Here is a 26333-nt window from a genome sequence, read left to right as displayed (position 1 = left end):
AAGGGGTCAGATTTGGCCTGCAGGCCACAGTTTGCCAACTTTTGATCTAAAGGAAGAACATTCTAGGCAGCGGGTACAGTCGAATGTAAAAATGAATGCACTTAATGAATTTGAAGGCTATCATGAGGAGGCCATTGTACCTAGAGGTTGGAATTGAGCAGACAGGGGCAGGAGATGAGGCCAGAAAGGTAGGCAGGGGCTAAATCTTAGAGCAACATGTAACCACGGTGAGAAGCTTGGAACTTATTCTAAGAGCCCTATAAAGCCATTGGAAGGTGTTAAGCAGGGGAGTGACATGAGTTTCTATTTTATTGTATATATTTATTTTTGAGACAGGGTCTCACCCTGTCGTCCAGGCTGGAGTGCAGTGGTGGGATCACAGCTCACTGCGGCCTCAAGCGATCCTCCTGCCTCAGCCTTCCAAAGTGCTGGGATTACAGGCATGAGTCTCTGCACCCAGCTGACATGATGTTTCTAGTTCACCGAGTACCACCTACTAAGTGGCAGATGCTGAGTTGGTGCTTTTGAAATATAGGACATAGAAATGAGGACAGAAGTGGGCAGTGACAAATCTTATAGGACCTAAAATATTAGGGGTCAGCCAACTATGGCCCACAGGCCATAGATCTGGCCCCCTGCGTGTTTTTATGAATAAAGTTTTATTGGCACACAGCCACATCTGTTCATTTTCCTATTGTCTCTGGCAGCTTTCACACTATAAATACAGCAGAGATGCATAGTTGTAACAGAAACCATATGGCCTGCAGAGCCTGAAGTATTTACTATCTGGCCTTTTTCAGAAAAATGTTGCCAATCCTTATTGTAGACTATGGTAAGATCTTTTTATTTTACTCTGAATGTAATGGAACAGTGAATGTGAACAGTCAACACTGTTAATACTGTTCCCACCATGATTGATGTGGGGTAGATATTAAGGAGGTAGCCTCATGGGAATTTGACATTGACTAGAAATAGAGATTGAGGGCGAGCAACCAGCTGGAAGGTACTGCACCAGTCCTAGCAACAAGTGTTAGGGGCCTGACCGAAGCAGTGACTTGTCCAGGTCAGTTGTCCCAGGGGCACGAGGTGCTCACCCCTCCCCTTCCCCTCCTGTCTGTATCTCCTCTCCCTACAGGGTGATCGTCTTGGACAAAGGAGAAATCCAGGAGTACGGCGCCCCATCGGACCTCCTGCAGCAGAGAGGTCTTTTCTACAGCATGGCCAAAGATGCCGGCTTGGTGTGAGCCCCAGAGCTGGCATATCTGGTCAGAACTGCAGGGCCTACATGCCAGCGCCCAGGGAGGAGTCAGTACCCCTGGGAAACCAAGCCTCCCACACTGAAACCAAAACATAAAAACCAAACCCAGACAACCAAAACATACTCAAAGCAGCAGCCACCGCCATCCGGTCCCCTGCCTGGAACTTGCTATGAACACACAGGAGAGACAGAGATGCGAACCGCCCAAAACATGCACACCCTTGCCCATGGTGCCCTGAGACACACACACAGCCTCACGCCCCCGGGAATGCAAGTGGTTTCCTGGTGCTTCCCACGGAGGAGTTTTGGCAGCCAGACTTCTGGAGGAATTGGTTGTATAGAAGATCCTAGTGACCAAATCCAGCCCACTGCCTCGGATCTCTCCAGCCGAAGTCTGTGGACTGCAAGTCTTTGAGATGGTTCTGGCTCCCATCACCTCTAACATCCTTGTCTGGGTCCACCAGGAATGCTTCATTTCCTTGGGGCTGCAGTTTTGTGGTTGAGGGGCCTGGAGAAAATCATTCTCTCTCCTTGGCAGTGTCCCAGGGTCCTGGATGGTCCTCTTACCAACATCTGGTCTTCCAGGCACTCAAAAGCTGGGAAACCAGCATCTCAGCTCCGGCTCTACCAGTTCTTGTTTCGGGCCAGAGGCAGCCTCTGCACTCCCATGCCTGTCCTCCTGGAAGGGACCTGGTTGGACTAACCTGGACCTGGAACTGTAGGGCCAGGGGATTGTCTCAGGGCTGACGTTCCACCTGGGGCTCCCCTCCCCACCCACCCCCACTCCAGGCTTTCCCCTTGCTTTTTTCTTTCGTTCAACATTGTAAGAACAATCAATGCTGTTATTACTGTTCCCACCATGATTGATGGGGGTAAATATTAAGGAGATGGCCTCATGGGAATTTGACCTTGACTAGAAATTGAGAATGAGCAACCAGCTGGAAGGTACTACGCCAGTCCTAGCAGAAAAACGTGTTAGGGGCCTGGCCCAAAGCAATGTTGGTTGCTTACAGTGTTGATTGATTTTGTTCTTTTTTCTTACTGCCTCTTTTCTTTCCCTCTCATGGTACCTGCTCATGGTTATGAAGCTTTCAAAGTAAAGAACACGAAATACCTCCCAAGTATTACCAGTGGGTACCAAAAAAATGTCCCCTTGAGTCTTTTCCTCGTTTTTAGATTTTAATTCTCTCCGTTGGCGTCTGGTTAGCCCCCAGGGGGGCAGCATTGCGGAGAACTTGACATTTAGTTACTGATGCTCTTCCAGGACACGAAAAGAACCCATCTTTGAATATCAATGATTTTTTTTTTTTTTAAGTACTGTTCCGGGGAGAAAAACAGTCTCAAAACTTGAACTTCTTGGGAAGAGAAGTGTTGGGCTGAGAAGTAACATTCCCAGGAAATAGTGAGAAGATCGCCCTGCGTTTGACCGTTTTGGTCTCTGTGTTCCTGAAAGAAAATGGAGAAGCAGCATCTTTTAAAGCCTGTTCTTTAAGGTATCTCGGTTAGAGCCCAAAGTGAAATCCAGAAAGCAGCCAGAGCTGATGGCTGCCCCAAGACTCATACTTGCTAAGAATTACGTCGCCGACTTCAAACCCAGAGAGCATCTATCTTTTAGGTGAAAACACATATATTTATTTTTTGTAAGTTATACCATTCTTTCACATTAGATAAACCAAGTTTTGGGGGATCCTTTTGTAATGACTTACACTGGAAATGCGAACATTTGCAGTAAAATATATATATATATCTATATATTTTATTTCTTTCTAAAGAATGGTTCCCTTTGGGGCCTCGGCGAGGGCTCCAGCCATGTCCGCTGAAGGGTCAGGATGTGGCATCTTCCTGTTTCTGTTGTTTGCTTTTGACAACAAGTCACTTCTAGTGGGAGCTGTTGCCAGAAAGGGCAAGTCCTAGAGATCACTAGTCAGATGGGCTTCAGTGGGAAGGCGTGACAGCCGCAAGGTGGACGGAGCCCAGGCTTTGGGGTCGGACAGACCCTGGCTTGAGTCTTGCTCTTGTCATTCGCTGTTCGTGTGACCCTGCGAAAGTCACTCAAGCCTCTGTGCCTCACTTGCTTTGTCTGTAAAATGAGGCTGGTTGTACTTACCCTGTGAGCAGTGATGTGTGCGGTACTCGTAGCCTCGGTCAGGTTCTAAGACACAGGCGAGGCAGAAATCACATGTGGCCAGAACGATCCTTGAAAATCCTGCCCTCCCCCTGCCCTTTTTTTTTTTTTTTTTTTTCTTCCTAGAGGCAGGGTCTCACTCTGTTGCCCAGGCTGGTGTGCAGTGGCACGATCATAGCCCACTGCAGCCTCAAACTCCTGGGCTCACATAATCTTCCTGCCTCGGCCTCCTGAGTAGCTGGGACTACAGGCATGTGCCCAGCTAATTTTTTAAAATTTTTATGGAGTCAGGGTCTTGCTATGTTACCCAGGTTGTTCTTAAACTTCTCGGCTCAGGGGATCCTCCTGCCTGAGCCTCCCAAAGTGCTGGGATTCAGGCACCTGGCCTGAAAATCCCTTTATGTTAGTTCAGAGAGGCAAGGCTGTGCTGCAGTAACAAATTCGCCATGAAATCTTGGGAAATGATCGCAAGGCTTTCGTTTCTTGCTCACGCAGTTCTTGATGCGGGTCAGCTGCTTCTCTAGGGTAGCTGACTTCCCTGTGACAAGTGATCCAGGCTGTCCTGGTTTTGTGACATGGCCTCCCAAGGGTTGGCCTCCAGGTCCCCACAGTGGGCGAAGGGAGAGTGGACGACTCTCACCCACTCTTCCGTGTCTGAAACCAGAACTGACACGGTCAATCCCACTCACAGCCCGTTGGCCAAAATGAGTCACATGGCCCCAACCCAACCATTGCGGGAGCTGGGAAATGGAGCAGTGCCTGTGGAAGAGAAGGATTTCTCCCTTTCCTAACTGATGTGGTTCCGGAGTTTTGGATAGCGGAGTAGTCAAACTAGTGTGTTTGGTTTCTAACTTTGAAATGGGTGAGTCTGGGCAGTAAGGAATGTCTGTATTTGGGGAGCACACCATTTCTGCCACACCTAAACCCATGCACCAAGTACATGTGCAGATGGAACTTTCTAGCGCTGCCATTGTTCCCTCAAGCCTTCCTGTCCCGATTGAAATTGTTGGCTTGCACTAGGGACTGTGGTGTACAAAGGTGCTCAGGGAAGAGCCGGCGAGGTGGTGACCATTAGAATGAGTAGTAGTGTCTGGGTGCAGTGACTCACGCCCCATTGAAACTGTTGGCTTGCATTAGGGACTGCAGAGTGTGAAGGTGCCTAGTGAAAAGCCAGTAAGGTCATAACCATTAGAATAGGTAATATTGGCCAGGCATAGGTGGCTCATGCCTGAATGATGTCATTGGCTTGCATTAGGAACCACAGAATATGAAGGTGCCCAGTGAAAAACTGGTGACGTTGTGACTATTAGAATTAGCAGTATTGGCTGGACGCGGTGGCTCATGCCTGTAATCCCAGCACTTTGAGAGGCTGAGACAGGAGGACTGCTTGAGCCCAAGAGTTCAAAACCAGCGTAGGCAACATAGTGGAACTCTGTCTATATAAAAACATTTTTTTTTGTTAAATTAGAAGTAATTGAGGCTGGGCGCAGTGGCTCACGCCTGTAATCCCAGGACTTTGGGAGGCTGAGGCGGATGGATTGCCTGAGGTCAGGAGTTCAAGACTAGCCTGATCGACGTGGTGAAACCCCGTCTCTACTAAAAACACAAAAATTAGTTGGGCATGGTGGCACATGCCTGTAGTCCCAGCCACTGGGGAGGCTGAGAGGAGAATTGCTTGAATGTGGGAGGTAAAGGTTGCAGTGAGCTGAAATCACACCATTGCACTCCAGCCTGGGCAACAGAGCGAGCTGAGACTCCCTTTCAAAAGAGTCGTGGTTGGATCTAGGGGCGGGAATCTTAATATAGATGTGAGATGTGTTTAGGTCTCAAAGCCCGACCCTGAGTATTAAAATCGCAGGTCAGATCCTAAGCAGTCCCCGAGAGCTCCACCTGGTGTGCATCTGTGCCTGTGTCTCGGGGTGGGGCAGCTCGTGCTCAGGTGGAATCTGGGGCTGGGTGCAAGTTTAATCCACTTTATGAAGAGGAGGCAGAGTGAGGCATCACTCCTCATCCAGGGTAGTGGAAGTACTGTGGAAGGAAGCTCTGTGTTGCACCTACTGCGTGCTGGCCCTGTGCTCACTGTTGGCAGAACTCTCCACATTGGAAAGGATCCCCCAGGCCAGAGAGGCGTAAGGAGGGGGCTGTGCTTTCCAGTGTTGAACTGTTCTCCGTCCTCACAGCCACCATCAGGCCCTACAGCAAATTTGTTTGATTTTCTCCAAAACACCTAGAATCTATCCACTCCCCATCCTCCCATTGCCACCACGCTGGTCCCAGCCACCCCACTTTCTCCCTGCATCCCTACAACAGCTTCCACAGTGGTCTCAAGGCTTTTGCCCCCAGCCATCCACACACACAATCAGTGTCCTCAACCTAGTGGCTATAGTGACCTTATGAAAACGCACATTGGCCGGGCACAGTGGCTCACGCCTGTAATCGCAGCACTTTGGGAGGCCGAGGCAGGCAGATCACCTGAGGTCAGGAGTTCGAGACCAGCCTGGCCAACATGGTGAAATCCTGTCTCTACTAAAAATACAAAAATTAGCCAGGTGTGATGGCGAGTGCCTGTAATTCCAGCTACTCGGGAGGCTGAGGCATGAGAATTGCTTGAACTGGGAGGTGAAGGTTGCAGTGAGCCAAGATCGTGCCATTGCACTCCAGCCTGGGTGACAGAGTGAGTAAGACTGTCCAAAAGAAAAAAAAAAAGAGGCAAGGTAGCCTGATGGTGAGGACCCGGGCTCTGAAGCCAGACTGCTTGGGCAGAGATACCACTCATTCTATTTGTTTTCTCATCTGTCAAAAGGGCCTGATGGTAGTACCTTCCTCATCAAAGCGTTCCATTAAGGGGCCCAGTGAGGTGGCTTCCTTCTCTGGTCCAGTGAATGAGTGTGGCAGGCATTTAAAGCAGTGTCAGTTACACGTAGTTACGTGTTTGCAGTGGCAAGGTCGACAGTGGTGAGTTTTAAAGAGTCTACTGGGCGCAGGCACCGACCAGAGAGGAAGTCTGCAGCCTTGCTGGGTGGAATTCGTGTTCCACCCACCAGCCAGGCCCTGCCGGCAGCAGCCCATGGCGGGGGTATTAATGGCCTGGGCATCCCCGCTGGCGCATCTCCAGACTGCCGTGGTATGGGCCCGACAGCAGTCTCGTTAGCAGGCTGGCAGGCACTGGTTCCCACGTGCTGGCCGCCTGTGGCCCACCCTCTGCTCCCTGGCACACAGCCTAGGAAAGAGAGTCTGATGGCCCTGGGTCATCCCCAGCTGAGTTTGCCAAATGCCCACATGGCAGCCCCTGCCTAGGGTCACTCTGCGAGGCAGTCAGGTGGCTCAGCTCCAGGCAGAGAAAAGACAGGCTGCGTCTGCCGCCCTTCCTTTCTCTAAAAGACAAACGTGCCCTGTGCAATGACTTTGGTATTAGACCCAGAAACAGATCCCTGCTCTGTCCTTACTGACTGGGTCACCTTGGCAGGTCATGTCAACCCCTTGAGCCTCAGTTTCCTCACCTGTGAAATGGAGCTAGGAATAGGTAGTTGTGGGTCCACAGCTTTGCAGGCATGACTAGAGGCAGGTCAAGAATGCGGACTCCCTGCCCCACTTTGAAGGTGGTAGAAGCTGCAGTTAGATCTAGATTTAGTTTACTCCAGGCCAAAAGGGGCATCACAAAACCTTCTGTCAGCATGGGCCATCAGGAAGTCCAATAACCTGATGGGCGGAGCAGGCCCTGTGTCCTTAAGAAAAGGTGGAGTCCTTGCCCCACCACCCCTGACACCAGCAAAGCCACTGCTCAAGTATCTGTGGATGATGGATGGCAGCGGGGCAGGTTAGACCGGGGATTTTCAACCAAGTGGGTCTTTTTGTTTTGTTTTTTTTTTCAGACAGTCTGGCTCTTTCACCCAGGCTGGAGTGCAGTGGTGTGATCTCGGCTTATCGCAACCTTCTCTCCCTGGGTTCAGGCGATTCTCCTGCCTCAGCCTTCAGAGTAGCTGGGATTATAGGCACCCGCCACCATACCCGGCTAATTTTTGTATGTCTGGTAGAGCCAGGGTTTCACCATGTTGGCCAGGCTGGTCTCGAACTCCTGACCTCAAGTGATTCGCCTGCCTCGGCCTCCCAAAGCACTGGGATTACAGGCATGAGCCACCACGCCCGGCCCAACCAGGTGGCTTTGACCCTTTGGGGGATGTATGGCAGTGTCTGAAGATACTTTGTCACAAGTCTGGTGGTGGTAGAGGGAGGATGTTATTGTCATCTAGTGAAGAAGAGGCCAGGGGCGCTGCTGAACGTCCTATGACGTGCAGGACATGTCCCCACAGCACAGAACTATCTGGCCCCACGTGTCAATAAGGTTCAGAAAGCCTGGGGGATTGCCTTCTCTGCTTCCATGAACACATATCCATGTATTATGTTACCCTTGCGGCAATGCCACGAGGTCAGTGAGACTCCCTGGCTAGCATAATGTTAGGATCAAGGGAGTTGTCTGATGTCTCTTGCTGCCCTTCCCAGAGATCTTTGTGTGGCCTTAAGCTTGGCTACTTTAGACTTAGTTCCTCTTTTCTGGTGCCTGAAGCTGGTTTGGTGAGTCCAGTATTAATATACTGACCGCTGTCAGAAAGAGGAGTGAGGAGGCTGGGCATGATGGCTCACGCCTGTAATCCCAGCACTTTGGGAGGCCAAGGTGGGCGGATGACCTGAGATCAGGAGTTCAAGACCAACCTGGCCAACATAGTGAAACCCTGTCTCTAGTAAAAATACAAAAATAATTAGCCAGGTGTGGTGGTGGGTGCCTGTAATCCCAGGTACCTGGCAGGCTGTAGCAGGAGAATTGGTTGAACCTGGGAGGCAGAGGTTGCAGTGAGCTGAGATCGTGCCACTGCACTTTAGCCTAGGTGATAGAGTAAGACTCTGTCTCAAAAAAACAAAAAAGGAAATGTGTGAGGAATGCAACAAGCTATGCATTGACCACCCTTGGTTACAGCAAGTTCTCCACGCTCAGCTGGGTCCAGCCTTTGGCTGTCGACAGCATCGGGAGCGGAACTGAACAGAAACACTCCAGGTGTTCGATGGGTGCTGGGGCGCCCCCAGGAAGCTGGAATTTGGTTTTTAGCAACCACATATGGGAAATGAACCCGCCAGGCGCAGTGTCTCACGCCTGTAATCCCAGCACTTTGGGAAGCTAAGGCCAAAGGATCACCTGAGGTCAGGAGTTTGAGACCAGCCTGGCCAACATGGTGAAACTTTGACTCTACTAAAAATGCAAAAATTAGCCAGGCATGGTGGCGGGTGCCTGTAATCCCAGCTGCTCCAGAGGCTGAGTTGGGAGAATCGCTTGAGCCCGGGAGGTGGAGGTTGCAGTGAGTCGAGACTGTGCCACTGCACTCCAGCTTGGGTGACAGAGTGAAACTCTGTCTTGGGGGAAGAAAAAAAAAGGAAATATACCAAGTCCTTGGGCAAATTCTCCCATTGAGGGCTGAGGAGTCTTGGCTCCTCTGTTGTTTTGGAAACCGAACATGCACATTTGACTTGCTCATGCGTGGAGGGGACCCATGCTTGGCATGGGGGGCACCTGGCTTTTGTGTCCTTGGAGCTCATCTCTGGTTGGGGAGGGGGAGCAGCAGGAGATGCGAGGGCTGTAGTTCTCAGTCCTGGCTGCACACTGGAATCCTATGGGGGAGCTTTAAAATTATATACCAAACTCAGCCAGGTGCAGTAGCTCACGCCTGTTATCCCAATACTTTGGGAGGCCGAGGAGGGTGGATCACATGAGGCCAGGAGTTCAAGACCAGCCTGGCCAATATGCTGAAACCTCGTATCTACTAAAAATTACACAAGTTAGCCAGGCATGGTGGCACACGCCTGTAATCCCAGCTGCACGGGAGGCTGAGGCAGGAGAATTGCTTGAACCCAGGATGTGGAGGTTGCAGTGAGCTGAGATCGTGCCACTGCACTCCAGCCTGAGCAACAGAGTGAGACTCTGTCTCAAAAAAAGATACACACACACACACACACACACACACAAACTGGAGAACAGCATGGTCATTGGCGGCAGGAGCGAGGGTGATGGGTGTGCTCAGAAAACGCTAGTGACTATTCTGTATCCTCACCATGGTGTGGATTCACGAGCCTGCATGTGCGATAAAACTGCATGGGACAAAATACACACACACACAGGAGTACAGGTAAAACGGGAAATCAAGGAAGATTGTTGTGTGGATGTCAATACCCTGGCTGTAATGCTCTATGCTAGAGTTTTGCAAGATGTTACCATTGGGAGAAGTGGGGTAGCGAGTACACGCATCTCTCTACGTTATTGTTTCTTTAACTGCATGGGAGTTAAGTGTTAATTTGTAAAAAGTACACACAGCATGACAGTTCCCAGCCCCAGGGATTCTGATTTAAGGGTCTAGCGGGGAGCCTGGGCATGTGCTTGAGTCTCCCAGGTGAGTCCAGCGTACAGCGGGGCTGAGTGTCACTGTTGACATTGGCTGCAGGGTGGACAGGGCGAGATGGGCCCTGCCGGGGCAGACTTGTGTATTGCTAGGTCCTTCCGGCTCTGATGCTCTGTGATAATCAGCCGCTTTCTCTGCCATTTTCCTCCCAGAGAGAAAACATGGGTCTAGACTCAACATCGCGTGGAGCTATCGATGACCGCGGGTCACTTCCATCTCCAGCACTGCGGGCTCTGGTGGGCTGGCCCAACGGGGGTACGGTTGAGGGTCCTGGCTCAGACCAGGCCTGACTCCTGGGCCAGCCTGTAAAACAGGCCCTTCTGTGCCAGCAGCTGGGCCGGGCTGCCACTCTCTGCCACCTGCCCCTTGTCCATGACCAGAACCCTGTGGGGGAGAGGGAGACCAAGAGGCTCTTTGGACACTAGCCCAGGCTCTCGGCAGCTGTGAGAGCCCAGTGTGTCTGCACTGAGGTTTTCTCCATAGAAGTCCTGCTTTCCATGCGGCTCCCTGGCCCTCACAGCTGGGTTGGAAGCATGTGCTGGGCGCATGTCCTTGGGCAACCTTCCCACTTGGCATGTGTTCCCGGGCATCCCTCCCGCTCTGGCCCCATTCAGGACCCTTCCAGCTCTAACCCGAAGCCCAGTGGCCCAGGACTGCCTCCACCCCCTTCCCCCACCGCTGCAGGGCTGCTGTGAGGTCAGGCTGGGATGGGGGCCTTACCGGGCACAGTCCATCACAGAGCGCAGGCGGTGGGCGATGAGCAGCACAGTGCACTGTGCAAACCAGCTCCCGAGCATGGCCTGCATCTGCAGCTCCGTGCCCGGGTCCACGGCAGCCGTAGCCTCGTCCAGGATGAGGATCTGCGTCTTCCGGAGAAGGGCACGTGCCAGACACAGGAGCTGTTTCTGGCCCACGCTGGGAACGATTGGGACAATTAGGTGGGATGTGCATTTGTCAGCACATCGTGATGTGTGGGTGTGCCCAGAAACAGGTCCCTGAAACAGTGTAGGAGTGAGGTGCCTGCGTTCGGGCATCCCCACACATGGGGTCTGCGGTCTGCAGAGCTGATAGGAAGCCCCTTCCTGCCATCTTTGAGCAGGCTGACTATAGGCAGGTCATTCAAACCCTTTGTGCCTCAGTTTCCCCACCTGTGAAATGGCTATTTTCTTTTTTCTGTTTATGGCTCTTTTTCTTTTTTCTTCTTCTTTTTTTTTTTTTTTTTTTTTTTTTTTTTTTTTTTTTTTTTAAAGACGGAGTCTTGCTCTGTCACCCAGGCTGGCATGCAATGGCACGATCTCAGCTCGCGGCAACCTCCACCTTCCGGTTCAAGCGATTTTCCTGCCTCAGCCTCTGAAGTAGCTGGAATTACAGTCATGCGCCACCATGCCTGGCTAATTTTTTGTATTTTTTAAGTAGAGATGGGGTTTCACCATGTTGGTCCAGCTGGTCTCAAACTCCCAGGTGATCCACTTACCTCAGCCTCCCAAAGTGCTGGGATTACAGGTGTGAGCCACTGCACACTGGTAGTTCTATTTCTAGTTTTTTGAGAAATCCTCATACTATTTCCCATAGTGACTGTACTAATTTACATTTCCTCCATCAGCGAAAGCACAGCTTTGACTTCAGTCATGCCTTTGCAAAGAAACCTACAATGACCCACCACTGCTTCAAGAATTGAATCTACAGTCTTCCTAAGACATTCAAGGCTGGTGTCAAGCGGGCCTTAAATGCAGACGTGTACACTTGGCTGGGATTCCAGGCACGCTCCACCATGCCTGGCCTGTTTATGGCTATTTCTAGTTCTTCGTCTTCACCTTGTGCCAAACACATTCTAAGTGCTTGTATATATATTGACTCAATCCTCATAATGTCCACAAAGGTAGACATTATTGTTCTCTTTTGAGAGAGGAGGACACAGATACAGAGAAGCTCAGTAGCTTGACCAAGGTCTAAAGGCTAGTGGTAGGTCCATAATTTGAACCCAAGTCCTCTGACCCCAGAGTCTGTGCTCCTAATGGATCCATCCTCACTGAATTGTGACGACATGGCACATAAAAGTGTGTGGGCAGCGGGGCGCGGTGGCTCATGCCTGTAATCCCAGCACTTTGGGAGGCCGAGGCAGGCGGATCACAAGATCAAGAGATCGAGACCATCCTGGTTAACATGGTGAAACCCTGTCTCTACTAAAAATACAAAAAATTAGCCAGGTGTGGTGGTGGGTGCCTGTAGTTCCAGCTACTTGGGAGGCTGAGGCAGAAGAATGGCGTGAACCTGGGAGGCAGAGCTTGCAGTGAGCCGAGATCGCGCCACTGTACTCCAGCCTGGGTGACAGAGCAAGACTCACTGCAGGCTTGTCACAGAGTACTTGGCACAAAGTAGCACCCTCTAATTACAGGTGGAGGAGTTGAGATTCCAGGTTGTGAGGCCAGTGAGACCCTGACTCAGGTGGGAACTGGCCCCTGGGGCCCCAGCATGGCTGTCTTGCACAGTAAGCCCTTCCATGAAACTGCATCCCTTTAAATGATCAGAACCTATTATGGTCATGCAGGCGTTAGAGTGCCTGGGTCTTGTCCCAACCTCACTACTTTTAAGCTGTGTGACCCCAGGCAAGCCCCAGGCCTCCAATTCCAACTCTGTAAAATGACGTTATCAGGGGTGTGACTCAGGACTAAAATCAGTATTTACTGTTTCCTCTATGCCTGCCACTGTTTCAATAACTTTATGCATATAATTCAATCCCTGCAAGGTAGGTAGGTGCTATTATTCCTACTTTACAGATGAGGAAACTGAGGCACAGAAGATAAGTAAGTTGCCCAGGATCCTACAGCTGGGGGGGCCTGGATTTGAGCCCAGGCAGTCTGTCACCTGTGTATACTCTCGCCCACCAAGCAACACTGCCTCTCTAGTGCTGGAAATGATTTCCTACCACAAGCGCTTCTGACATCCTCAGGGTCAGAGGGATTTTAAACCCAGAACACCTTGGTTTTGTTTTGTTTTGTTTGGGGTTTTTTCTGAGACAGTCTTGCTCGGTCACCCAGGCTGGACTGCAGTAGGGCAATCTTAGCTCACTGCAACCTCCGCCTCCCCGGTTCAAGCAATTCTCCTCAGTGTCTCAGCCTCCCGAGTACCTGGGGTTACAGGCATGTGCCACCACACCTGGCTAATTTTTGTATTTTTAGTAGAGACGGGGTTCACCATATTGGTCAGGCTGGTCTCAAACTCCTGACCTCAGGTGACATACCCACCTTGGACTCCCATACTGCTGGGATTACAAGCATGAGCCACTGCACCTGGCCACCTTGGTTTTTTTAAAGACATATACGTGTATACCTATGTTCATAGTGGCATTATTCAAAATGGCTGAGAGGTGGAGAAACAGCCTGCTTATCTACTGGCAGATAAATAGATAAGCAAAATGTGGTCTATCCATGTAGTGGAAAATTATTCAGCCTTAAAAAAGTAGAGAATCTGACACATGCTACAATGTGGATGACCCTTGAGGACATCGTGCTATGTGAAATAAGCCAGTCACAAAAGGACAGATCCTATGATTGTGCTTCTGTGCAGTGTCTAGAGTAGTCACACTCATAGAGACAGAAAGGACAATGCTGGTGGCCGGGTGCTGGGGGAGGGGGACAAGGAGAGTTAGGGTTTCATGGGTACAGAGTTTTAGTTTTGTTGTGTAACAGTGTGAATTCACCTAACACTACAGAAACTATACACTGAAAAATGGGTGAGATGGGCCAGCATGGTGGCTCACACCTGCAATCCCAGCACTTTAGGAGGCCTGTGCAAGTTCGAGTGTAGCCTGGGCAACATGGAGAAACCCTGTCTCTACAAAAAATAAAAAGATTAGCTGGCTGTGGTGGCTCACACCTGTAACCCCAGCTACTTGGGAGGCTGAGGTGGGAGGAACGCTTGAGCCTGGGAGGTGGAGGTTGCAATGAGCCGAGGCCTCGCCACTGCACTCTAGCCTGGATGACAGAGCCAGACCCTGTCTCCAAAAAAAAAAAAAGAAAAAAGATTGAGATAGTAAATTTCATGTGTATCTTTCCACACAACTTTGTGGTGGTGTTGAGATGAAGCCCAGGCTGGAATGCAGTGGCGCAGTATTGGCTCACTGCAACCTTCGCCTCCCTGGCTCAAGCGTCCTCCCACCTCAGCCTCCCAAGTAACTAAGACTATAGGCGCGTGCCACCATACTTGGCTAATACTGTTTTCCATAGAGATAGGGTCTTGCTATGTTGCCCAGACTAGTCTCAAACTCCTGGACTCAAGCAATCCTCCTCCCTCAGCCTCCTGAAGTGCTGGGATTACAGGCATGAGCCACTGCGCCCAGCCCGCACTTGACATTTACCAAAAAAAAAAATCTTATGTTACTTATAGTCCCAGTGAGTGGCGAGGTTACCACCCAATATCAAACAATATTTTCATAGCGAAATAAATACTGAGCAAGAGCAATAAAGGCTATCACTAGCCCTGTGTCAGTTGAGGTTGGGTTTTGCCACCAAATAAATATAGAAGGCTAATTTAGGGGGAAAATCTTGGTATTCAGAGACTGTCGGAGCTTGGAATTGCAGATAAGAGACGTGGTTATTAATATAACAGAGTGACAATCCTATTGGGGGAGGCACTTCCTGAGGGCCCTTGGGGAGGGCATGGCCGTCCCCTACTCTCCCACCTGCAGGTCCCAGCCACAGTGGGGCGACCGTACCTCAGGTCCTCGCCTCGGTCGGCACACTTGTACTGCAGCTGGTTGGGCAGGCTGGCCACCAAGGCTTTGAGCTGCACCGTCTCCAGAGCTGCCCAGATAGCCTCGTCCGAGTGTTCCTGCAGCAGGTCGAGGTTCATCCGCAGAGAGCCAGGGAACAGGATGGGGTCCTGGCAGGGAGGGGCGGTGAGTCAGAGCCAGATCCCACCATGCCTCCCATCTTTGCCCACCCCCTCCACCAGCCTCACCTGGGGGATGATGCTGATCCTGGAACGCAGAGTGTGCAGCCCCACGTGGGTGATGGGGACCCCGTCGATCCAGATCCCACCCTCAGCTGCCTCCTGGAGCCGCAGCAGCCCACTGGCCAGGGAGGACTTCCCGGCCCCGGTCCTGCCAACGATGCCCACCTGCCCGGGGTTGGGAGGAAAGGCCTGCTCTGAGCAGAGGGTTTGTGGGCATTTATTGGGAGATGTTTCTGCTGTACCTGAGATCTGTCTATCCATCCTCATTGTGTAAGTATCCACTTTCCATCTCTCTTTCCATCTGTCTACATTTCTGTATATCCACCCATCAATCCATCCAGTCTTCCATCTGCGTTCTTCTCTATCTTTCCCTTATCCTGATATCTCTCTCCCATCCTTCTCCCCACCCTTCCTTTAGTTCCTCCATCTTTCCTCATCCTCCTATTTACACCTCTCCATCATCTCTCATCCTTCTACCCCATCCCATCCATCCGTCTGTCCGTCCATCCATCCATCCATCCTTTATCCTTTTTTCCACCCCATCCTGCCATCCATCCCGCCATCCATCCCATCCCTCCATCTCTCATTCTTCCACCCCATTCCATTCACCCATCCATTCATCTGTCTATCCATCTCTCGTTTCTTCTTCCCTATTCATCCATCAATTCACTAATCCTTTCATTCATTTATTTTTTCTCCCATCCATCCAGTCCATCCTTCCATTCATCCTCCATCCTATCCATGTGTCCATTCTGTTATCCATCTCCCATTCTGTTATCCACTCTCCTCCACCTCTCTTGCTACTATTGCATCCTCAGTGTCTGACACATGGTGTGGGTTCAACATTATTTGTTTAATTAATGATGGAAACGTGAGTCACCCCACTGTATGCCAAGTACATGTTTAGGCACCGGAAGTGTAAAAATTAAAGAGTCGTTGCTCCAGTGTGCCCACCATCTGGTCTAGGAAACAGTGCAATTGAGTAAATGTAATACAGTGTGATGAACAATGCTTTATTTACTTATTTTTGAGATAAAGTCTTGCTCTGTTGCCCAGGCTGGAGTGCAGTGGTGTGATCTCAGCTCACTGCAACCTCCACCTCCCAGATTGAAGCAATTCTCCAGCCTCAGCCTCCCAAGTAGTTGGGATTACAGGTGCCTGTCACCATGCTCGGCTAATTTTCATATTTTTAGTGGACACGGCATTTCACCGTGTTGGCCAGGCTGGTCTCAAACTCCTGGCCTCAAGTGATCCGCCCACCTTGGCTTCCCAAAGTGCTGGGATTACAGGTATAAGCCACGGCACCCAGCCAACAATGCTGTTTATTATCAAGCTCTGGACCTCTGGCAATTAAGGGAAGCAAGGCAGTGCTGCTCATGCTGCCTGGGATTTGCCGGGGGTAATAAGGGAAGACCTCATGGAGGAAGGGATACTTGCATGGAAGCTTGAAGGATCAAAAGCAGCTCAAGGAAGGGGAACACTCCAGGTAAACCACACCAAGTGGATTTCCAAAACTAGAAGCTCGTGGAGCTCACAGCACCATGTGCCCCCACTGGCCGAGAGGCAGCTGCTCCACAATGTTGGCTAAGCCCTGGCAGAGCAATGAATGAGAGGGGGACGTGGGCAGGGCCTGGGCTGGACAGAGCCTTGAATGCCAAGCTCAGGAATTCAGACTTTACCCCAAGGGAAGTTGGAACTAGTAGAAGGTTTTGAGCAGGGGAATGACATGCAGTGTCATTCATGCTGATAAAGGTCACAGGATGGCTGGGCATGGTGGTTCATGCCTGTAGTCCCAGCACTTTGGGAGGCCGAGGGGGGTGATTGAGGTCAGGAGTTTGATACCAGCCTGGCCAACATGGTGAAACCCCATCTCTACTAAAAATACAAAAATTAGCCAGGTGTAGTGGTACAAGCCTATAATCCCAGCTACTCAGGAGGCTGAGGCAGGAGAATCACTTGAATCTGGGAGGCGGAGGTTGATCTAAGATCATACCACTGCACCCCAGCCTGGGCAACAGAGTGAGACTCTGTCTCAAAAAAAAAAAAAAAAAAAAAAAAAATCACAGGAGAGCAGATTGGAGCTGGTGAGACAGGATCCACTGTTTATTAGGGGACAAGGAGGCGACAGGGAGGAAGCCTCTGTAGGTTCAGAGAGAGGGAGGGAAGGGATTCAGTGAAGGGGCCTGATGAGTCATCTGTAAAATGGGATAGTACTAGCACCTCCCTTATGGGGTTGTTGTGAGAGTGAAAATGCAAATAATAAAAGCATTAGTAAACATTTCTGGAGCACCTTCTATGAGCTAAGCATGTTCTCTGTATTAACTCAAACTTTACAACAACTCAGAGATCAATGTTACCAGTCCCAATTTACAGATGGGAAAACTGAGCTATGAAGTGCTTTTCCCAACGTTTCCCACCCAAAAGCAAATATCCCATTTGTGCAAACTGGAAAATGTACTTGGAGCATTTAACACACTGCCCAGCACATATTAGGCGCTGGGTTAACATTAAAGGAAGAAGGAAGTCAGGGAGTTGCTTCCTCATCTGGGGACACGAAGGTGGATGAGGACGTCACCAGATGGAAGCAGGTTTGGGGAAGGTGAGGAGCTCATTTTAAGGGGTAATGGGTCTGAAAGCTAGGGGACCTGAGGTGGGGATATTGTGGAGGTAGCTGGTGCCCAGGGTTTAGGGCCTTGCCCCTGGAGTATTTTGGCCTAAACTCCATGAAGAGGACATTGTGAGAGAACCACTCACCTTCTCTCCTGCGTGGATCTTGAAGGACACACCCTGCACAGCCAGCGGGAGCTCAGGTCGGTATCTCAGCCCAAAGTCCCGGAACTCGATCTGCCCGCCATGAGGCCAAGGGGGCTGAGCCGCACATGTGGGCAGCCTCCAGGGAGCCTGGAGCAGGAGGGGAAACTGAGTCAGAGGAGCCTTCCTCTAAGACTTTGCACAGGATGGCCCACCTGTCTCAGCTTCAGTTTTCTCTTCTGCAAAATGGACATATTTATTGCTATTTTACAGGGTTGTTATGGGAATTCAACAAGAGAGGGCATGGACTATGTCAATGCGAAAAACAGATGGTGGTGGCTACTTTTAGTCTATTTTATTGTTATTAGCCACTGTTTATTATAAAATAATCTCTTTTTCTATAGTGGGAGCAGACATTTCTCTTTGTGAAAGGACATGACTGTGCAGTGGGAAGACCAATGCTGCCTTTTGCTGTTCCTGTGACCTTGAACAGATCATTCTACCCCCTTGAGTCTTGGTTTTCCAATCTGGGAAATAGGGCTAATAAGAGAAGTGGACATGTACTGAGTGTTTGCAATGGACCAGACACTCTACTAAATCATTTATTTGCAGGATCTCATTTGATCCTCCCAGTGAACTCGATGCTGTTATGGTACTGTTACATTACTGCTATGCTGCTGTTCTTATCCTTTCTTCCACCTGATCCCATCCCACCCATCCATCCATCCATCTCATCCTTTTTCCACCCCATCCCACCCATCCATCCATCCATCCATCTGTCCCTCCATCCATCTCCAATCCCATCCCTCCATCTGTCATTCTTCCACCCCATTCCATCCATTCATCTGTCCATCGATCTCTCACCATTTCTTCTACCCTATTCATCAATTAATTAATTCTTCCTTGTTCTGTTACTGTAATGTTACTGTTATGTTGCTATCGCATTATATCATGTTGCTGTTTTGTTACTGTTGCATCGCTATGTTGCTGTTCTGTCCTTATAATGCTACTGTTATGTTGCTGGAATTTTGCCATCATGTTACCAGAATGTTGCTGTTTTGTTACTGTTACATTGCCATGTTGCTGTTCTGTTACTATAATTTCAGTTATGTTGCTGGAATGTTCCCATCATGTCACTATAATGTTGCTGTTTTGTTACTGTTACATTGTTATGTTGCTACTCTGTTACTATGTTAAAGTCATGTTGCTGGGATATTGCTGTCATGTTATGATGTTGCTGTTGTGTTACTATTGCATTGCTATGTTGCTGTTTTGTTTCTATCATGTTACTAAAATGTTGCTAGTATGTTACTATTGCATTGCTATGTTGTGGTTGTATTGCTGGAATGTTGCCATCATGTTACTATAATGTTTCTATTATCTTACTATTACACTGCTATGTTGCTATTCTGGTACTGCAATATTGTGGTTATGTTGCTGTTCCATTACTGTTACATTGCTGTTGCATTACTATCATGTTCTGGAAAATGGCCATTGTGTTGCTGTTGCCATTATGTTACTATCATGTTGCAGCTATGTTGCTGTTGCAATGCTGTTCCTCATGGTTCTCTGCCACTCCCATAGGTGACCTGCTTTCCTCAAGCTCAGAAGCAAAGGAAGCAAGATTTTGCCTGGCTCCAAACCTTATGCTCCTAACCATTGCTGCCACCCTGTCTGTGACTCTGACCTATAGTGGTGAGGGTTGAGTGAGGGGAGAAGAGGGTATAAACTCCAAAGCGTGTAGCAGATGTCAACAGGGACCCATTGCCCCCCCACACACAATATGTCCTTGCTGGGACCCCCTCCCCACCTCCCGCCTGTCACCTCCTTGGGCGTCCAAGCATAGTCCTGCATCCGCTCCACTGCTACGATGCTGTTCTCTAGGTCTGTCCAGTTGCGAACAACCCACTGCAGTGTCTGGGTCACCTGGTGCAAGAAAGCCTCTCTGGCTGGGTTTGGCAAGGCCACTTGAGGGCTTGCAACAGCCCCCCTGGTTTCCCAACCTTTTCTGGGAGGCCAGACCCAGAGGAGCAAAGAGGGGAGGCAGGAATGGGGCAGTCTGAGGACCTGGGCCCAGGGGACTGGGATCTGGATACAACCAACAGGTCCCTCTCTTCCTTCAGTAGAACCAGAGCATGCAGAGCAAAAAGAAGCCCTCAGACATCAGCTTGTACAAACTGGCTTGATACAGGTGAGTAGACAGGATCAGAGAGGGTGTGTGACCCTCCCAAGGACACCCAGCAGGACCCAGGCCCACTGATTCCATTCTGACAGCTTTCCCACAGCGACCAGGTGGCCAATTTCCCATGACACTTGGAACCACTCCAAGCTCCTCCCTATGAGCCATTACCAGCTCTAGCCCTGCCATCCCATCCCTAACCTTGTCTCCCAGCACCCCTGCCTTCACCCACTCTCTCCAGCCACACCCACCTTCTTGCTGTTCCTCTAACACACCAGGGATGAACCTTCAACTCCCAGACCTTTTCTTCCTGCTATTACCTCACTTCCTCCTAAGTCACCTCCTCAGAGAGGCCTTTCTGGATGCAATAGGGAAGTGCCCCCACTGCCACCCAACATGCTCTGGCCTCTTACTTCATCCTTAAGCTTAGCAGCCTTGACTGTAAAATGAGGATAATAACAGTGCCTCTCTGATGGGGTTGTGGGCAGTATTAAGTGAGTTAATATTTATAAAGTTCTTGTGCACAGTGGCTCATGCCTATAATACCAGCTTTTTGGAAGGCTAAGCGGGAAGATTGTTTGAACCCAGGAGTTGGAGGCTGCAGTGAGCTGTGATTACACCACTGCCCTCCAGTCTGGGTGAAAGAGTGAGACCTTGCCTCAAAACAAAACAGCTGGGCATGGTGGCTCACACCTATAATCTCAGCATTTTGGGAGGCTGGGGCAGGCAGACCACTTGAACCTAGAGTTTGAGACCAGGTTGGGCAACATGGCGAAACTGTTTCTACAAAAAAAAAAAAAAAAAAAAAAATTAGCCAGGCATGGTGGTGCACATCTGTAGTCCCAGCTAATTGGGAAAGTGAGGTGGGAGAATCCCTTGAGCCTGGAGATGGAGGCTGAAGTGAGCCAAGATCATGCCACTGCACTCAAGCCTGGACAATAAAATGAGATCCTGTCTCAAACAGCAACAAAAACAAACCAAAACGAACAAAAATGTATAAAGCTCTTAGAATAATGCTTCTTCCATAACAAATGCTTATGAGTGTATATATATATTTTTTCATGGATGTCATGAACTGACATTACATACTGTTAACAGTTAACAAAAAGTGGCCAGGCATGGTGGCTCATGCCTATAATCCCAGCATTTTGGGAGGCTAAGGTGGGTGGATCACTTGAGCTCAGGAGTTGAAGACCAGCCTGGCCAACATGGCAAAACCCCGTCTCTACTAAAAAGACTAAAAATTAGCCAGGCATAGTGGCTCATGCCTGTAATTCCAGCAACTTGGGAGGCTGAGGCATAAGAATCGCTTGAACCCAGGAGGCAGAGTTCGCAGTGAGCCGAGATTGCACCACTGCACTCAAGCCCGAGTAAAAGAGAGACTGTCTTCAAAACAAAACAACAGTTAACAATGCACTAGAAATGTCCTCCATGGGATATGCTTTGTCTCAACTAGTCTTTATAACATCAGAAGTGATGGGATTTCTGGCCTATTTTTCCAAGGAGCACACTGAGACTCCACAAGGAAAGATTCTTGCCCAAGGTTACGAGTTCACCTCAGCTGAGTCTGGCTCTTGTAGAGCATGTCCCTCCTTGGCGGAGGGACTCCAGACACCTTGGTGGTTTGGACACGGGGTCTTCAAAGGTCCCACTAGCAGGGGTCCGACGGTCTCTGCCTCTGTCTGTCCCTCAAGCCCAGTTTGGGGATATGGGGAGTACCTGGAGGGCAGCAGAGACAGAGAAGCCCACGAGGCCGGCACTGAGGTGGGCTTTGCTCAGCACAGCACACGTGGCAGCTGCAAACACCAGGCCATTCCCCAGGAGCTCCACATTGGCCGCAAGCCACCTGCAAAGGGAGGCGACAGCAAGGTGAGTGGGTACTCTCATCTGCAGGGAGATGCTTCTCTGGGCACAAGGACTGGTCATCACACCAGCTTTGTACACACAGGGGTCCCAGCAATGGACTCCACATGCAACCCAGGCTCAGGGAGGAGAGGAAGATGACACTGTCCTGTCTCAACTGAGCCCAGCTTAGGGTCTGGGGTACACTCGGTGTTCCGAAGAGCTTCCCTGTGTGGCTGCTTTTCTGTCCCTGGAATTTGCCAAGCCATGTCCACCTGCCATTCCCCTGGCCTGAACCGTGGTCTCCATGGTTTGGCTCTGTGTCCCCACCCAAATCTCATCTCGAATTGTAATCCCCACGTGTGGAGGGAGGGATCTGGTGGGAGGTGATTGGATCATGGGGGCAGTTTTCCCTATATTGTTCTCGTGATAGTGAGTTCTCACAAGATCATATGGCGTAAAAGGATGTGGCAGTTCCCACCTCATGCTCTCTCTCTCCAGCTGCCATGTAAGACGTGCCTTGCTTCCCTTTCCACCATGACTGTAAGTTTCCTGAGGCCTCCCCAGCCACATGGAACTGTGAGTCAATTAAACCTTTCTTTCTTTATAAATTACCCAGTCTCAGGTAGTTCTTTTTAGCAGTGTGAAGATGGACTAATACACAGCCCCAGCTGGCTGGGGACCTGAGATGAAAGGAAAAAGGACTTCACATGTATTGAGCACCTAGTTTGTACTTGACCCTCTCCACACTCTGGTACCAGACTGCTTGGATTCAAATCCTGGCTCTGCCAGCATTAGCTGTGTGACCTTGGACAAGTTTCCAAACCTCTCTGTGCCTAGGATTTATTATCTATAGAACAGTTTCTGCCTGGCGAAGCTGTTAGCAGAATTAAATAAATTAATCTACACAGATTGCTCAGAACAGTGCCAGGCATGCAGTAAGCATGTTACAAGTCTTACCTATGAGTGTCTGTATTTAATCCTCATATCTACTCCATGAGCACGATACCAGTTTGACAAATGAGGCTCAGAGAGGTTATGTAACTTGCCTGAAATCAACCAGCTGGTAAGTGGCAGAGTTGGGATTTGAACCTGTGTCTATTTGTGCTTAAAGCTTGTGTTCTTGTTCTTGCTTAGTACCTAAAGATGGCTGAGGATGCTTATATGGCTGCTTTATCACCAAGGCAAAAGAGGCTGATCCAGTTGCCTGGCAACAAAAGCTTTTTCCTGTACCCCCCGCCCACCTGCTGTTGAGAATCTCTCGGTCATGTTCCATCTGCCCACAGTGAGAACCGATAGACTGCCTGTGGGATCTAGCCTCAGCTATGTCCCTGATTCTCTGGGTGACCCCTCTACCATACAATATGACCTCAGGTCTCACCCTCTAAGGATATGGATGAATTACAAGGTCTTCTCTGCCCTGTGTCTTCCTACCTGTCAGCCACCAGTCGCGGGAAACTGATCCTCTGGCTTTCATCTACGCGAGCATTGTTCTGAGCCACAAACGGGGCCTGGGTTCGGAATGCCCGGACCACTGTGCTGCCCTGGAACGTCTCAGCCATGTGGGAGCAGACAGACGAGTAGCTGGCTGACTCCAGGCGTCTCAGCTGGCATGAGCTAACCACATACAGGCTCTGAGAAGGATGGATAGGAGAGGGGATAGGAGAAGCCACAGACATAGAGAGGTAGTTTCCAGAAGCACAGAAAGAGCCCCAAGTACAGGATTCCAGACCAGGATCTGTTACCAGCTTACTGTGTGACCTTGGACTAGTTGCTTGCCCTCTCTGGGTTCTCATTTCCTTGCAGAATCAGAGTTATATGGTTTTTTTGAAAATCACCTGGGGAGCTTCAAAAACCTCTAATGCCCCACCCCAGAATGACTGAATCGGAATCTCTGGCAATGTCACCTTTACTTTAGTGCTGTTTAAATAGCCTTCCAGATGATTCTAAGGGAGAGCCAGGGTTGAGAAACCACTAATTTAGTTTAAGTGTCTCACTTCCCAGCACTGAGGCCGACTACTTCATTTAAGGCTGGTCATTGGGAGAACATAACTGTAAGGGGCAATGAAGGCAGTTGGCCAAGTCAGTTTCACTCATGTAACCCAAGGGTTACATGCCAGGTGATGTGCAGAAAATATGTGTTATTTGGTTTGCAGCTGCAGGTTGGGTGCAGCTGGCAGATAGGCAGGGAGGAACTGAATTTGCTGAACACCCAACTGTGTGTGCCAGGCTTTTTACACAGTGTCTCATTCATTGCAGAGTGAGCATTCCCATCATTCATCAGTTAGTAGTGAGAACATCCAAGGCTCGGGGGATTCAGCAGCTGTCCTGAGTGCCACAGTAACGGATAGAGCCTGGATTTAAACCCATCTTTGCTTGACTCCAAAGCTTGAGACAGAAACAGCCCATCCTCGGAGTCAAGTGAACTTAGAGAAGACCTAGGACAGTTGTCAGGGACAGTGGTAGCCATGGGTTTTGTTTTTTGTTTTTTGAGATGGAGTCTCACTCTGTCACCCAGGCTGGAGTGCAGTGGCGCAATCTCAGCTTACTACAACCTCTGCCCCCTGGGCTCAAGCAATCCTCCCGCCTCAGCCTACCAAGAAGCTGGGATTACAAGCATGCGCCACCACGCTGGCTAATTTTTTGTATTTTTAGTAGAGACGGGGTTTCGCCATGTTGACCAGGCTGGTCTCGAAGTCCTGACCTCAAGTGATCTGCCCACCTCAGCCTCCCAAAGTGCTGTGATTAGACGTGTGGGCCACCATGCCTAGCCCTAGCCATGGTTTTTATCTGACTACCATGTTTTCTTCAATCTACTTCTGGTTTCCTGCTGGAAAGAGCTGGGTTGCAGTGCTGTCAATCATGGGACCTGATCAGAGAGGTGGTCACGTGATGCAGCCTGGCCTATCACAGTCTACTATCCATTCAGTTACTGTGATGGGTTCAGAGATGGACACATAATCCACAAAGGGCCAATCAGAACCTTCCCTGGGATTAATGTATGACTATTGAGCTGGATAAACTTTTTGCATGTTGAGTTGCTAAGGTGAGATGATATGATGGCTAGTGGCCATCAGACTTGCCCTGGAAAGAGAGTGTGTGCAAAATTAGACCAAACAGAGGTAAGCCAGTGGTTCCTAAACATTTGTGTACATCAGAATTACTTGGAGGGTTAATTAAAACCTAGATTCATGGGCCGACCCACATAGTATCTGAGTCAGTAGTCTTGGGCTGGGGCCTAAGAACGTACATTGCTAACTAGTCCCCAGGTGTACTACTGCTGGTCCTGGGGCCACACTTTGAGAAGCACTGAGTGAAGATATGGAGAGAGTCACTGTGTCCTGATGACAGCTGGGCCCATGCCCCCTAGGAAACGTAAGCCACTAAATTCTGTTCTTTTGGTTAAGCTAATTTTAGTTGGTCTCTGGTCCCAGTAATTGAAAGAATCTAGCTTAATATAATAGCCTTTGAGAACTTGCAATGCCTTTTTGGCTTCCAGATAATTGGAGAGGAAGAAATTACAGCAAGATAAAAACATTACGTGTGAAGGGCTCTGGCCCTTAATACTTAACTGTGCCATGAGGCACTGTGGCTCATGCCCTGTAATCCCAGAACTTTGGGATGCCAAGGTGGGAGGATCACTTGAGGCCAGGAATTCATGATCAGCCTGGGCAACACAGGAAGACACTTGTCTCTACAAAAATAAATTTAAAAATTAGCCAGTCATAGTGGCACGTGCCTGTAGTCCCAGCTACTTGAGAGGCTGAGGCAGGGGGATCACTCGAGCCCAGGAGTTCAAGGCTGCAGGGAGCTATGATCACCTATTGCACTTCAGCCTTGGCAGGACAGCAAAATTCTGTCCTCTAAAAAAAGAACTTTGATGTGAACATTTAGAGACAGAGACTAGTGGAGATACCAGAAAGACTGTAGTGTCTCTGTCCCTGGGAATTCTAGGAACAGCCCCTAGATGCCCAGCTAGGTGAAACCTCATATATGGAGTCTTCCCCAGAGACAGGGGACTGGCTGAGTTGACCTCAGCTGGTCCCAGAAGCCTCCCTGACCTCTCCATACCTGAAACCCAGCGTAGAGGAGAAACAGTGGCAGGATGGCCACAATGGCCAGTGGGGTAGCCACTGCCACCACCAGGCTGACCTCCAGGAGTCCGAAGGCATACATCAGCAGGGACCGGAGTTTGTCTGGAATGTCCACATCAACCGTGTCTGTCTCCTTAGAGAAGCGGTTTAGCAGGTTGCCAATGGGTGTCCGCTCAAAGAAGCTGATGGGAGATCGCACCACATCCCACAGGAGCCTCTGGAAGAGCAACCTGGATGCCCGGACCCCACCTAGGAGCACCACAGCCATGGAGGCAAACAGCCCGATGGCTGGGGAGGGAGAGGAGGTAAGAGCATGAAGGCTGGAGAACCTCAGGAGCGCCCCATAGGGCCTTGCACAGGTCTCTCCCGCTACCCCATGGTGGACATCTTATGGCTTGGCCACCCTGATTATTACATTTTTTTGAGACAGGGTCTCACTCTGTCACCCATGTTGAAGTACAGTAGCATGATGATGGCTCTCTGCAGACTTGACCCCCTGCACTCAAGCGATCCTCCCACCTCAGCCTCCGAGTAGCTGGGACCACAGGTGTACGCCACCATGCCGGCTAATTTTGGGTATTTTTTTAGAGATGGGATCTTGCTATGCTGCTCAGGCTGGTCTCGAACTCCTGGGATCAAGTGATCTGCCTGCCTTGGCCTCCCAAAGTGCGGAGATTACAGGCATGTG

At 49.9% G+C, this 26333-nt stretch overlaps 2 protein-coding genes across 12 annotated transcripts in view; one reads left to right on the top strand and one right to left on the bottom strand.

Moving 5' to 3' along the window:
* The window catches only part of ABCC1 (ATP binding cassette subfamily C member 1 (ABCC1 blood group)), a 191044-nt gene extending 188036 nt beyond the window's left edge, over window positions 1–3008 (top strand). For all 11 annotated transcript variants that reach the window (XM_063623723.1, XM_063623720.1, XM_055253376.2 and 8 more), the window contains one exon: window positions 1136–3008. In XM_063623723.1, the coding sequence (XP_063479793.1) occupies window positions 1136–1244 (109 nt within the window). In that variant the 3' untranslated portion in view covers window positions 1245–3008. The remainder of the gene's footprint in view (window positions 1–1135) is intronic.
* A 6438-nt stretch (window positions 3009–9446) lies between these two features.
* Window positions 9447–26333, bottom strand: part of ABCC6 (ATP binding cassette subfamily C member 6) — an 85009-nt gene continuing 68122 nt past the window's right edge. The window contains exons 24-32 of the mRNA XM_055253382.2: window positions 25623–25933; window positions 22986–23185; window positions 21429–21555; window positions 19355–19456; window positions 17534–17680; window positions 14786–14944; window positions 14541–14707; window positions 10547–10741; window positions 9447–10210 (exon numbers count right to left, since the gene is read on the bottom strand). Coding sequence (XP_055109357.2) covers window positions 10102–10210; window positions 10547–10741; window positions 14541–14707; window positions 14786–14944; window positions 17534–17680; window positions 19355–19456; window positions 21429–21555; window positions 22986–23185; window positions 25623–25933 — 1517 coding nt within the window. The 3' untranslated portion in view covers window positions 9447–10101. The remainder of the gene's footprint in view (window positions 10211–10546; window positions 10742–14540; window positions 14708–14785; window positions 14945–17533; window positions 17681–19354; window positions 19457–21428; window positions 21556–22985; window positions 23186–25622; window positions 25934–26333) is intronic.

Source organism: Symphalangus syndactylus, chromosome 18 (assembly GCF_028878055.3).
Source record: "Symphalangus syndactylus isolate Jambi chromosome 18, NHGRI_mSymSyn1-v2.1_pri, whole genome shotgun sequence".
In the NCBI taxonomy this organism is placed as follows: domain Eukaryota; kingdom Metazoa; phylum Chordata; class Mammalia; order Primates; family Hylobatidae; genus Symphalangus; species Symphalangus syndactylus.
The sequence above is the reverse complement of the archived record's forward strand: the minus strand, read 5'-3'. Positions and strand labels throughout refer to the sequence as shown.